This window comes from Typha angustifolia, chromosome 10, assembly GCF_048772165.1.
Source record: "Typha angustifolia cultivar Huaian chromosome 10, ASM4877216v1, whole genome shotgun sequence".
Lineage (NCBI taxonomy): Eukaryota > Viridiplantae > Streptophyta > Magnoliopsida > Poales > Typhaceae > Typha > Typha angustifolia.
This window is the reverse complement of record NC_133248.1, coordinates 11,381,430-11,395,496: the sequence shown is the minus strand read 5'-3', so window position 1 is coordinate 11,395,496 and position 14,067 is coordinate 11,381,430. Positions and strand designations below refer to the sequence as shown.

The following is a 14,067-nucleotide window of genomic DNA, read 5'->3' as shown; positions in this document are numbered from 1 at the left end:
ATGAAGCAGAAGTCCTATATATTATTAACTTTTTATCCGGTATATTACAAGTTTGCAACTCTAATCACTATGTCCGAAGGGATCAATGAGCAAGGAGCCTCCGGAGCTTCATGAAATAATAAGTGACCATTCATGATGGTGGTTCATTATTTTGATAGAAAAGAAAGATGTCCAATAGCTTGATATTTAGAGTATCATATTAGCATGTATTATTTATGAGTTTGGGTTGGCCCCAATCTCATCTCCCCTCTATCTCCATTTCTATCTCACCTGCTGGATGAAATATAAGTTAATGTTTGAGTTGGCTGAAAGAAGAAAGATAGGTAAGGGTTTATGTTGGAGGAGGAAGGTGGGTAAGATAAGAGCAGAGATTATGGCTATGGAGGAGGAAGATAAATAGTATTTTAGTCATTAAAAAAATATATATTAACGGTTTTCTTTTGACCAATTATATATTAAGGGTATTACTATCGTAAAATTAACTAATCCATCGGATGAAAAATATAAACATAAGACAATCTATATAACAAAAGGGCCAAATTGATATACTCGATTAGTTTAGTGAGTTTGATTGCAGTGTTTCTTTGATATTAGACCACAATTCAAAGTGCATAAGTCTAATTAAACCTAACTTTTAACTAGTAGAATAATATATATTTTTAAAAGAAAAATGATTTTGATGGTAATATAGTTTTTTTAAAATAGTGACAATTATGTAAAAAAAATCTAAAAACTAACTATAATAATAATTATGAAGATATTAAAAGATTTTAGTGGTAATTGTGATATTTTAATGACCGTAACAATTATGATATTTTGAAAAATTCAGCGGTAATTACGTTAAAAACCCCATCATATATTTATTAAAGTAGTGTGCGATATGGAAACAAAAGAGGGGGCTGCAGTTATAATATGATTGAAAGTTAGGGTGTAATGTGTAATTTACTCCAGAAGAAAATGTGTAAATTTCAACTGTTAGTGGGCTTAGTGGAGTTGGGGTCAGGCCGGGTAAAGCCCGCCCGGCTTAGAGTTTCATCGAACTTATTATTGTTGGATTTTAACCCAAAATCCCAAAGGAGCGCGTTTATGTTACGCACCGTTCGCGACTCGCGTCTCTTTTCTTCGGGTTGACTCGAGTTCCCGATCCCGACCGTCTTCGCTCGCCAACCAGAACCCACCACCTTCATTCCTCCTCTTTCTTCTCTCTCTTCGATTTGGCTTTTGCTCCAAATCTCGCGGCGGGAGCGACAGAAGCGAGCGATTATGTCCAAATCGTTGCCTTACTCGATGCGAGATGTCGACTACGACAACGCCAAGTTCCGCCATCGATCCCGGTTCAAGGTTTCCCCTCTTCCCTCTTCCATTCTCCTTTCCCGATCTGATGCGATTCGACGAACTTATTGAAATTTCACCGCATGAGCGTTGAATTCGTAACTCAGATCCGATACGGATGCCGATCTGAATCTAAGTTCGTATTTCTGTTCCTTGATTGAAATCTAGCTATTATTTGGCTTAATATCGATTCTCTCCCGGATTCTTGGTCAAATTCCATAGCATCCATCTCGAGACAAGCATTTTGTGCTGCAACTTAGTGAGTAAAGAATCGTGCTTCTTTAGGAGATACGATATATGCATGTATTGCTTTGGAAAGTTAGCCTGCATCCAGTTAATAAGTCTTTTAGTGACAAAGAATGCTTGCCTGTGATTAGCGCTGGAATTCTATTCCTTCAACTTCTCTTCTAGACACTAACAAGTTTCATTGCTTACTACTAAATATCAGATGTAATTGGCAATTGTTATAACTCACATTATGGATCACCTCTGAACTTATCTTTTTGTTGTTTCTTGTAGGTGATTACTCAGGCTCTAACTACTAGTAGCGTCAGATCAGACTGTGCAAAGTGTAGCCTAGGAAAATTCTTGGTGCTATTACTGGTTTGTGGTTTGATATATTTAATTGTCCCTCATAGAGATTCCAACAGTTCTGTGCCTAGTGGACTTCAGAATGGTCTTGCAATTGGAGAAGACAAAAATGTTCAGAGAGGTGCTAAACAATTTGGAAGATTTTGGAGGAAGCCACCAAGGCTCCCTCCGCAACTTCCTCCAGCCAAAGTGCATAATAGTAGTTCTAACCTTAATAATGAAAAGTCATCTCCGAAGTCTGAATGGAATTCCAGGCAACAGAAAGTCAAAGAAGCATTCATCCATGCTTGGTCTGGCTATAGAAACTATGCAATGGGCTATGATGAACTTATGCCCGTGAGCCAAAGAGGTACTGATGGTTTAGGAGGTCTAGGTGCTACTGTCATAGATTCCTTAGATACAGCTATAATAATGGGTGCCGATGATGTTGTCTCTGAGGCAGGAATGTGGATAGAGAAGAACCTAATGACAAGAATCAGTGAGAAAGGGCAGGTCAATTTATTTGAAACTACCATACGTGTTTTAGGAGGGCTTCTTAGTGCTTATCATTTAAGTGGTGGTGAACATGGAGTTAAAGGAGATAGTGGAATACCTGTGCTCTCTAAAGGAACTAAACCTGAGGTCCTCTTAGAAATTGCAAAGAACTTGGCTGACAGATTATTATCAGCTTTCACTTCAAGTCCTACGGCTATACCTTTCAGCGATGTTATTCTCCGTGATCGTTCTGCACATCCTGCTCCTGATGGATTAAGCAGTACTTCAGAGGTTTCAACCTTGCAACTGGAGTTCAACTACCTGAGTCAAATATCTGGCGATCCTAAGTACCATTTAGAGGCAATGAAGGTGCTGGAACACATACAAAAACTTCCCAAAGTGGAAGGACTGGTGCCTATCTACATCAGGTATGTAGGGGGTCTAGTAAGAGTTCTTGTGATCTCTATTTTCATGAACTTGATTCTCTATTCTGCTACGTGGCGGCATTCATTGCTTTAATTATTGATGATCACTTTTCTTATTTCTGTTTGAAATGTTTATGTTAAGTGTGTCATATGTCTGGTTTTATCATGAATAGGTAATGTTGGTCAGTGTGGCAGGACATGTAGACCATGCTGACCGATGTTGCATATGTGCTTGTGCTCATGATTAGCAAATAAATTTGTGTCTAAGTATAAATTTTTGAAGTACATTATAATGAACTCAAGTACCTCAATTGTTATCATAAGTTCACAGAAAAGAGGAACAATTATCTTAATTGCGGGGAAACCAGATTAAAACGAGATTAGTGTGAAAAATATGTGGGAACCAGAATAAGCAGCAGCTCCATTTCATGAATATCCTCCCATAAAGTTTGCCTTTGTAGGCCTCTATGTATGACATAGAGCCTTCACATATCCTTAATTGTCAAGACCGGTATGATTTCCAACAGATCAATGTACATTACTGCTCTCTTTTTTGGGTTTTGTATCTATGAGTACTAATGTTGCACATGAAATTGCAGAACTTTTTGTACTTTCTTATGTTTTGGTTTCTGCATATTTTTTTTTATTCTGCAAGGGAATTTTCTGTTTTTAGACATCTTCCTTTTTCATATTTTGAAATTGTTGATAAACACTCACCTTTTCTTCTCCTGGTGAACACAGTCCAAGCTCTGGTCAATTTAGTGGAGAGAACATTCGGCTGGGATCTCGTGGTGACAGCTATTATGAGTACCTAGTAAAAATTTGGATTCAGAGGAAGGATAGTCGAAATAGTCATATGAAGTATCTATATGAAATGTATACAGAAGCAATGAGAGGGGTCAGACACCTTCTTGTTCGGAAATCTATACCTAAAGGGTTGGTTTTTGTCGGGGAGCTTCCTTATGGATCCAAAGGTGCCTTCAGCCCCAAAATGGATCATCTGGTATTAACACAATTAGCATACTGGTGTTTCTTCTTATTTGATGAGAAACTAATATATCTTCATTCAAATGATAAGATCTTGTGATTTTGTGATCCTTCTACTTTCTAGCAGGTAGATCATTGTGAGATTGTTAAGTTTTGATATAGTAAATGGAATTATGAAGCTATGCTTGTGCTTTAATATTATAAAATCCTCTTTGGAGAGAGAGACATACTTGCATTGATATTAGGAGCTCCATAATTATTATTAACAATGAGTTTTTATAAGTAATTTTCCAGAGAAACTGTACGCTAGATGTGTTTCCGTATTTTACCTGATGAATTAGAGCCTTATGCCCATGCTTTGCTTGGTGAATTGCTGAAAAGCTGCTTTTGACACTGTCACAAGACCTTTGAGGAATTACATTTCAAATGCTCTTGTATTTTGCGTTCTTTTAGCAAAAGCATCAGCATTATGTAGACCAACTTACTAAAATTTTTCAGCAGTTAAATAAGTTAGTCAGTTGTAGTTTGACTTTGACTTATAGATCATTCAGCAATAGCTGTCAGGCTGTTTCATCATTGAGAAAAAAATGTGGTTCCTTATGCTGTGACTCACTATTACTATGGACGACTACTTGTATCTTCAGAACATTTCAAATCATCTAGTTATGTCAAATCAAATATTTTAGTCCAACTTTACATCCATCATTTATCAGAACAATTATTATCATTTACCTGATTAATCAAGTAATTGCATACTCTCTATGATCACATATATGCCTTTCAGATTTTAAAATAAAGCTAATTTTCTCATTTTTCAGGTGTGTTTCCTTCCAGGTACCCTTGCTCTCGGTGCTACTAAGGGTATCACAAAGAAGAAAGCAACTGAAAATAACTTGCTAACGACGGAAGACTTGGAAAATCTGAAACTTGCAGAAGATCTGGCAAAGACTTGCTTTGAAATGTATTCTGTAACTTCTGCTGGACTTGCTCCTGAAATCGCTTATTTCCACATTGAGGTAAGCTAACTAGCGGATCATTGGTTGTTTAAAATGAATTCTTATTTTTTTTCTTGCAGCAATATACTTTTGCATTTTTCATATTACCAATGAAAAGTTGGCTATTTATTTTTTAATCAGGGTGATTCTGAAGGGGGGCCTGATGGTGGGAACAAAAGCTCTGAGTATGTAAAGGATATAATAATTAAGCACAATGATCGGCACAATCTCTTGCGCCCAGAAACTGTGGAATCGTTTTTTGTTTTGCATCGTATCACAGAGGATCCAAAGTATGCTCTCTCTCTCTCTCTCTCTTTCATGTGTCTTACATGTTTTCAACTTTTATTTTTGAATATGTACAGGTACCGTGAATGGGGTTGGCAAATTTTTGAGGCCTTTGAGAAGTATACGAAGGTGGATTCTGGAGGTTATACTTCACTGGATGATGTTACCACAATACCCCCTTACAAAAGAGATAAGATGGAGACTTTCTTCCTGGGGGAGACATTGAAGTATTTATATTTATTGTTTGGAGAAAATAACATACTTCCTCTGGATAAATTTGTATTCAATACAGAGGCACATCCTTTTCCCATAAACTGATCCACAGGCTAGGTCTACCCTGCAATCTTCGGCAATGCAAGCTTGAGGGAACTTCACAATGTTGGGATGTGAGGAAACTCAAGTACTCCTCTTGGCAATGCCAAAAAGGACGACACCCTTTTAGGTGCCAGATCGACATGTACTTCTGGGCATGAATAGATTTTGAGATGGTTTTTGCAGCAAATTCCCTTGCATTGTGATGCTCAGAAGCATGCGTGAAGAAGAGGTTTTATGCAGAGCTATAAGTTCTTTTCCCTCTCTGTATTCAAATAGAAGTCAGAATAGCTTACATTCTTGATGTTTTCTTGAACTTCCTGAACTTCGTTTGTAAAATCTAATACATCATTACATTCAATCAAATGCACAAATAGCTGCGAGGGCTCTCAAGTTGCAGTGTCTTCTACTTAATTGGGTTTCTCCATCTATTGTTTGGTAAAAGGAAAGGCCAGAATAAATGCTCAGAGATGCCGTGCCATTTTGCTTTTAAGAATATATTTGGAACTAACAGTTAACATAATTCTTTCCCTAGATTGTTTTCTAAAAAGAAGCTTCCATAAATTTTCTTCTTCCTAGTCCAGAATGATAGACTTATTGGTCTAATAGTTCCTTACACCAAGCTTTTCGGTGATCAAATGAAGAAACATTTGCAACTATAGTATTCTTACATGGATTTTCTATTACTTCTTTCACTGATTCCCTAGAAGTATTTTCCTTTTGCAAATACTAAAATTACCATAGAAGATTTAGATAATCATGCAGGAGTGAGAAATCTGTCCATGCTTGCAATTGTAGCTTTTAACCGAGTGGAAAAGTTTTCTGATAACCATTTCTAGATACTGAGATACTTAGGTTTTATTAAATTTTAGTTAATATAAAGTATATGCTCTAAATCATGTGAGCCGTTGACCAATTCCTTCGAACTATATATCGCTGAAATATATTTCAAGTCGTCGTTCTGCCGAGTAGCTCCTTTAAACTAACTGCACCATTGAGTCATCAATAAAATCGAACAGTTAAATCAAATTATAAAATTACTAAATAATTTTCTCTATAATATTTATTTAAATTTAGAGACAATTTGATAACTTTTTTTAGTCATGCGAAAAAGTACTAACCAACTGTATTACTATTTAGTTGGTACCTTGCCTTTTCTTTTTAATGAAATGAAATGGACATGATGCCAAAAAGTACTTACCAATTCTATTAAGATTTGGTTGCCCTGTAGGCTGTAGCCTATTTTCTTGAATGAAATGAATGCACAGGGTTGGGCTTCTAGAAAAACAACCTCTGTGACCACTTTGCTATGTCCTTGTCTGACGTCTTCTTCCTCACACCAAACTATTTGCACTGTCGCAAATATTCGCTGTTGTGGTTCTTCTCCTTGGCATCCAGATGAGCTACTTAATCGTAATGTTGATTCCATAAAGGCAAATTTGTGTATCATACGGTAATTCATTGTCTTAATTTAAGATTTAAATAAAAATACCTCCCTACGTGTCTTCTCAAAAAAGAAAAAGAAAAATAATCTATTTACATTTAAAGTTTAGCTATCACTGATATCAAATGGAATACCTCGTTATTGCTACTGTTCACTGGATCTGATGTACTAATATAATGCAATTTGATAATGACTGCATGCCAAACTATTTCTATTTGCAGGCTTCCAGCTCAAAGGAAGAAGCTCTCACGCTGCTGGCAGCACAGTAGTCGTACGTTTTTGTTGATTTTTATTCATAAATTGTTACATTAAATATTGGTTGTTTAGTAAGAAATACGGAGGTGCTGTAGATTAATGAGATAACTTAGTTACACTCACTTCTTAAACTCGAATAATTAGCTTAAATAGTAGATTGAAGTGATGTTTATAAAAAAGAATTAATATAAAATAGTTGGATGGATAAGGAGAGGAGAGAGAATGATGGGTTTAAGTAGGTTTCCTCTAATCTAATTTTATCTTAAACTAAACTGTTCAATAATTTGTTATAAAAATAAACTTGTACTCAATCCTAATGAGGCAATTTATGAGTTTTAATTATTATTGTGTAGCAACTTAAATTTTGCTTATGTAAGGATATTACTTGGTGATCGTTCGCACTCTGTGAAATCTACTGATGATTTTGTTTCCACATGCACTTAATTGGTTTGCATTTGCACCATTACTCATTGAAGTCTGTAATAGTAGTAGAAGGTAAACTCATTAGGTTATCATTATATTTTCAATCTCGGCACACAAGGATTAATTTACTTTATTGACAAGGATTCTTTATATTTTTTGAAGGGATAGTTAGTAGACAAAGATTTCATTTAAACATCGAGTTCAGCTTGATACATAAACTAAAAAGAAAAATAGGGTGATAGTACTTTGATAAAGTTTTACACTTAGGATACATAAGTAAAACATCATAACGATGGAAAACAATGAATCGAACACTATGGCACAAATATAATATAAAAAATAGCGCAGTCATAGTAAATTTTAAGCGCAAAAGATCTAAAGTATGCATAATTGTCAAAGGAGACACGAGGAAAGAGAGAAAGTTTTATTAGGTGATAAAAGAATGAGAAAAATGGAATGAAGAGAAACAAGACCGCGGAGAACTTTCAACTGAACCCTAGCAGACAGTAGGGCCGGCGCACTAGTCTTTGTAGTGTTCGTAGAGGATTTGTGTTAAACATCAGGCCCAGTCAACAACCTGTGTCCAATGATTTGCTGCGAGTAGATCCAACGGAGTCCATGGTGAGATATGGGATTAGAAAACTTTCCAAATTTTATTATCAGGTGCAAGTGAACTGCTCCAGGTTTGTGCCAATATTAAACCACATGCCCCTAATCAAAATGATATATAATTGTCAGATTAAGGCCATCAACTCCATGTCATCAGCTCTGTATTAGTTGAATGGAAGCTCTTAGTGATGGGCCAATGGCCCCTCGAGTTGCCATTTAATTAGAGCATGCATTATTTGCACAGAGGGGCCAGCTCTACCAGCTTCCATTACTTTCTCGTGATAGTAGTTGGATGCCACGCCAGCTTCAAATCGAAGAATATAATACTGTGGACTGGAAGGAATCCTAGATGTATGGGATCATTGGCTCATTTGCATTTATTCGAGAAAATAAACCAATTTTAATTCTATATATTAAGTTGGTACAAGGTGTAAGCAATCAGTAGAGCTGACGAGCTGCCACTTGAAACTTGTTATTATCCGAGAGAGAGAGAGAAGCGAGAGAAGCGAGAATTTAATAATAATTATTAAAAATTTATTAAGAGCAGAAGATTATTTGTAATCAAACTTGTACTCCAAATAATCCTTGAAAGTATTAGTTTACACGTCATGTTACATGCCCACGTCACACCACCTAAGCCTTTACGTTTGCTAACATTTTGCATTAATAATATGCGAATTGCGTACACGTAGGAACGACTAAGAGGAAATGAGTAATAAAAACAGAAGACAAATCTAGTGTCTTCTGGATCCTTTTTCCTCTAAATGTAATATTATTTTAGTATTTATAAATCTAAGTTTTCTCTATACATACATAGGAGAGAGGATATTCGATACAGCACTTGCGTGACGGTCTTAGTTAAATATTTAAATTTGCTATTAAGAATAGAATTATCTATCGAAATTAAAAGCTTAAAAATCGTCCTGTCCACGTGGCCAGCAAATGATATGGCATAATTCCAAAATAGTTAATTATATGCATCTTAAGTAAAACCATATTACCAGGCAGAATTTAGTTTAATACTTTTCCCTAATAGTAAGAGTTTTTAATTAAGTATGATTAAAAAGTCTAACAAAGGTGGCTAAGAGTTGCATTTCAATCTAAGCCTATGTAATGCATGCATGGTTGTAACTTTTCCGTGATTCTAAACTTAGTTATTAATTAAGAATATTAAAATAAATTATCCAAGCAAACACAAAGTTGACACTTGACATCGTGCATGACGAATCTACTGGTCAAGGTTGCAAAAGAGGACCTTCCACTCAACCATCCACGGAGATTTGAAAGGTCGTCTCGACCTGGATGACTATATATATATATATAATATATGAGATGGAAACATGCGGTTATTTAGCAGAAAAGTTTTCACTTCTTTTTCCTCCTCCTCTTTTTTATTTGTTTTTGGTCTACGTTGGCTTCTGCATGACAGTCGTATGTGAAGAATAATTCTAGAAACTAGTAAAATGCCAGCATACATATCCTTTCAAAACTAATTATATGCTAGATATATAAATTAAAGCATAGATTAGCCGAAGCAAAATATACAGAGATAATATTTATACTGAAAAGTATGCTCCTACTATCTCCAAAGTGGTGCTCTTAGATATGCCGTTGAGTAACGTAGTATTCTAGAATGCTTAGTCGTAATATGTCGTATAAATCCTAAGATTATTTCTCACCCCAACGTTCCTCATGGCCATGGACCGGAGAATTAATCCGAACCATCGCCAGCTGGCAGCTGCCACATGAATAACAGGTACCAGCGCAGCCGACCGCAGGAATCCAAAATGATCGGATGTAGCAAAAGAACTCACACATCCCAAGCAGCAGATGATTGTCTTCCTACTATCTTGTCCTATTCTTGGCTCTATCTGAAACCAAAACTGCCCATAATTTGTTTGGATTTTAGCCTTAAAGCTGTACACTATCCCCCTCTCTCAATCTTATTTCCGATCTCTGTTTCATTTGTCCAGGCATTCATCTCTTTCTCTCTCTCTCTCTCTCTCTCTCTCTTTTTATGTCTACGAATTTGATCCAATCGAAGCTAAAAAATTTCAAGCCGCTGGTTTTTGAACACTGACCGGAGTTTAATGCATTTTGACTCCTTGAATCCTCTCCTTCATTGGTCAATTTGGTTTCCATCATTAACTGTTGGAATATAGAAACTGCCTTCCTCCTCCTCTTTTGAGGACCCAATTCCAATTCCAATTCTAGACTTTTTAGCCGTTTCAAACAAGCAAACGGAAAAGCGCGCGTAGGGTAGTTGGTAAAACAGTTAGCCTATATAAAGGTAAGACGAGGAGGAGGAGGAGGAGGAGAGTAGTCAAGTAATCGAGCAGAGTTGAGGAGTATACCAATGGAGACGATGGTGGGCTTGGCTCCCTACTTGGTTTGCTTCGTGGCTCTCCTCGTGCTTGTAGAGCAAATCTCCTACCTTCGCAAGAAAGGCCCGCTTCCGGGTCCTCGCCTCATCGTCCCCTTCATAGGAAGCGCCTTCGCCATGATCATGAACCCGACTCGGTTCTGGGCTCGGCAGGCCCAGCTGGCCGAGTCGTCCGGGTTCGGCTTCTCCGCCGACTACTTGATTGGCCGCTTCATCGTATTCGTCCGATCCACCGAGCTCTCCCACAAGATCTTCGCCAACGTCCGCCCCGATGCTTTCCACCTCGTCGGCCATCCTTTTGGGAAGAAGCTCTTTGGTGACCATAACCTCATCTATATGTTTGACCAGGAGCACAAGGATCTCCGCCGCCGCATCGCCCCCAATTTTACCGCTCGCGCTCTATCCACCTATACTACTCTCCAGCAGCGCGTTATTCTCGCCCATTTGGGGAAATGGCTGGATAAATCCAATACCTCTGGTGCTATTCCGATTTCTCTGCGGCTCTTATGCCGCGATATGAATCTGGAAACCTCGCAGACTGTCTTCGCCGGGCCTTATCTGTCTCCGAAAGCTCGCGAGTCGTTTAACAAAGATTACAACCTCTTCAATGTCGGCCTCATGGCGGTCCCTTTCGATCTCCCCGGGTTCGCCTTCCGGCGCGCCAGGTTCGCCGTCTCGCGACTTGTGAAGACGCTCGGCGGCTGCGTCGCAGAGAGCAAGGCGCGCATGAGCGCCGGCGAGGAGCCGAACTGCCTCGTCGACTTCTGGATGCAGGAGAGCCTCCGCGAGATCGCGGAGTCGGCAGCCACTGGATCACCGCCTCCGCCGGAGTACTCCGACGAGGAGATCGGCGGCCATCTCTTCGACTTCCTCTTCGCCGCCCAGGACGCGTCCACCTCGTCGCTATGCTGGGCCGTGGCACTCCTCGACGCAAACCCCGAGGTCCTCCGCCGGGTCCGCGAGGAGGTCGCCACGATCTGGTCGCCGGAGTCCGGCCAGCCGATCCCGCCAGAGAAGATCAAGGATATGCGGTACACGGAGGCGGTGGCGCGCGAAGTGGTCCGTTTCCGGCCGCCAGCGACGATGGTGCCCCACATCGCCGGCGAGCCTTTCCAGCTGACGGAGTGGTACACGATCCCCAAAGGAACCATCGTCTTCCCCTCCGTCTACGAGTCATCCTTCCAAGGGTTCACCGAACCGGACCGTTTCGATCCAGACCGGTTCAGCGAGCAGAGGCAAGAAGACCGGCTTTTCAAAAGAAACTTCTTAGCCTTCGGGTCCGGGGCCCACCAGTGCGTGGGCCAACGCTACGCCATCAACCACCTCGTCCTCTTCATCGCGCTCTTCGTCTCCTTGATCGACTTCAAGCGGCATCTAACGGACGGGTGTGATGAGATCACGTACGTGCCCACCATCGTACCCAAAGATGACTGCCAGGTGTACCTCTCCCCTCGCTCCACTTGCTTATCCTCTCTCTCTCAAATTAGTTAAATTATTTTCTTTATTTATTATGTGATCCATTTTATTCATTTCATTGGAGAAAAGAGAGCAGTCTTATTTAGTGTCCGGCTGTAACTTTGTGTCTCTCTTCATTCGTGGTGCTTTGTTTGTCCCTGTCATTGGTTGTTGTAATTAAACTTTATTTGTTCAATTTGGCATACGATTTGGTAATGAATGCATAGTGGACCAAATCAAATATTGTTCTACTTCAAGTGTTGGACTTTTAAGTGTCTGAAATGTATAAACTTATTATTTTAATTGCATCTCTGGTTAATCACTTCACTTTCTGGTTGTAGAGTAAGAAGAAGATGCACAATAGTCAATAGATATGGTTGTCTTTATATAAAGGCATTCTTTTTTATTGGTTTAGATTATGGAAACGTATATTACAATTGCCTTGGATTTGGAACAAGGTCCAGAGATATCTACCAACTTCATATGTTATATCCCCCCTATAGAATGCAGTGAATGGTCAATTTAAGAGCAACTATCGCATGAGGGTTGTCTGCTTTTGTTTCAAGTTGTACATCCTTTTGGTTGAAAAATACTGTTACCTGTTTGTCTTATTTGGACGGAATGATAGTGTGACATCCAAACAGTGTGACATGCATTGAAATATAAAAGTGATATTAATCATTTTTGACCTAACTCCTCCGGTCCCGTTTTGTGCATGAGAGACTATTTTATTTGTTTTTTCTATTTAGTACTTTCCTTTATTATTGTTTAGTTTGTATTCAACCAAGTTTAATACTCTCTGTCTCTCGTTCTCTCTGTGGTGAAAACGTACGTTTCTTTAGACGTCAAATAGATTGGCACCTATTTCTCCAATTAATTTAAAACTCACCTATTTGTTTAATAAAATTTAAAAGTAAATCTAATCTGCAATATATATATATATATATAACCTAAGCAATTTGTTGAAACTGAAGCAAGATGGGCCTGAGAAAAGGACACAACAAGGGTATTGGGCCATAGCCCATTAACATGGTTCGTCAATTTCAAGTTGATCAAAAATTTAAAAAAAAAAAGAGAATATGTAATCTACTTAAATACTTAAATCCGCTCGGTTGTAAGTCCGAGAGTTTAATTTCTTGATGTTAAATTAATAGAAATAATTCCATCTGTGTAACGTTATATTACTAATAAGTCCGAGACCTTAGGTTAAAATTTATTTTGAGTCTAATCTAAACGTTCAAACTTGAACTTATTGTTTTTAATTTGAGTAGCTAATTTTCAGCCTTTTGATTAGTAAATTTAAGTCTATTCTAAATCAAGCCCGATTCAAATTTGAACCAAGCTTGAATTGATTCTTGGGTATTCTATAACTTATGAAAATCAAATTATATATATATTAATCGAGTTTTATATAGTTGATTTGTTGGATGTTGAGTGTTTTTTTTATTGAAGGAAGTTGTACCAAACTTAAATTAGACAACTCGGTTGGTCGAGCTTTCAAATTAGATAAGATTACACAAGTGAGTGAGGTGTTTCTTATCCAATCCCTTAAAATCCTGACGCATATTTATTTTGGTTGGCAGCCTAATCTGTCGCCCTATTCCCCTCTCGGTATACATAAGCCATGCTAAGCTCCATAAGGCCTTCACTCAGCCTAATACACTCGGTAAAACTTATTATTTTGATAGCCCTACTCCTACGTTATAATATCGGATTTCGTATCTTAATACCAAACATGATATAGTGTGCACACTTAAACTGCCCATAAGTAAGTTATATATGCAGACATGGATTTCGGATCCTCTTTAGATCATAATTAATTTATATATAGCTAAGTTATTCATGTAACTCAACTTGCTCAATTTAATCATTACGCCTTGCTTAAATTAAACTAATTCGTGGGGTGGATAAGAAAAGAGTTCATGGTAGATGCTTCGACAACCCACCGAATATCCATCTCAGACATCACCAGCAATTTGACTAAGATTATTTCATTTGGATTTTTGGCATTTATGCTCTTGGAAAGCTCCTTATTTATATACACTTTTGAATTCTATACTAGCGTATTCACCCTTCTAGTTAATTTATTTATAACTA

The 14,067-nt window shown here is 38.1% G+C and overlaps 2 protein-coding genes across 2 annotated transcripts; both read left to right on the top strand.

Annotated features, from left to right (window-relative positions):
* Positions 1 to 1,112: 1,112 nt before the first annotated feature.
* LOC140769012 (mannosyl-oligosaccharide 1,2-alpha-mannosidase MNS3) lies at positions 1,113 to 5,815 on the top strand. Its single transcript, XM_073109519.1, has 6 exons — positions 1,113 to 1,341; positions 1,852 to 2,825; positions 3,564 to 3,825; positions 4,628 to 4,825; positions 4,946 to 5,094; positions 5,167 to 5,815. Exons 1-6 carry the CDS (start codon positions 1,264 to 1,266, stop codon positions 5,405 to 5,407), a joined length of 1,902 nt encoding a protein of 633 aa, XP_072965620.1. The 5' UTR covers positions 1,113 to 1,263; the 3' UTR covers positions 5,408 to 5,815.
* Positions 5,816 to 8,757: 2,942 nt separating this feature from the next.
* Positions 8,758 to 12,273, top strand: LOC140769333 (cytochrome P450 710A11-like). Its single transcript, XM_073110008.1, has one exon. The coding sequence runs from the start codon at positions 10,489 to 10,491 to the stop codon at positions 12,004 to 12,006; it is 1,518 nt and encodes a 505-aa protein (XP_072966109.1). The 5' UTR covers positions 8,758 to 10,488; the 3' UTR covers positions 12,007 to 12,273.
* Positions 12,274 to 14,067: the final 1,794 nt, after the last annotated feature.

Excerpts from the sequence above, each read along its gene's own strand:
- LOC140769012 (XM_073109519.1), top strand. The coding sequence starts at position 1,264 with ATGTCCAAATCGTTGCCTTACTCGATGCGAGATGTCGACTACGACAAC. Across the intron at positions 3,826-4,627 it reads GCCCCAAAATGGATCATCTG|GTGTGTTTCCTTCCAGGTAC; the intron begins GTATTAACACAA and ends CTCATTTTTCAG. Across the intron at positions 4,826-4,945 it reads TCGCTTATTTCCACATTGAG|GGTGATTCTGAAGGGGGGCC; the intron begins GTAAGCTAACTA and ends TTTTTTAATCAG.
- LOC140769333 (XM_073110008.1), top strand. The coding sequence starts at position 10,489 with ATGGAGACGATGGTGGGCTTGGCTCCCTACTTGGTTTGCTTCGTGGCT.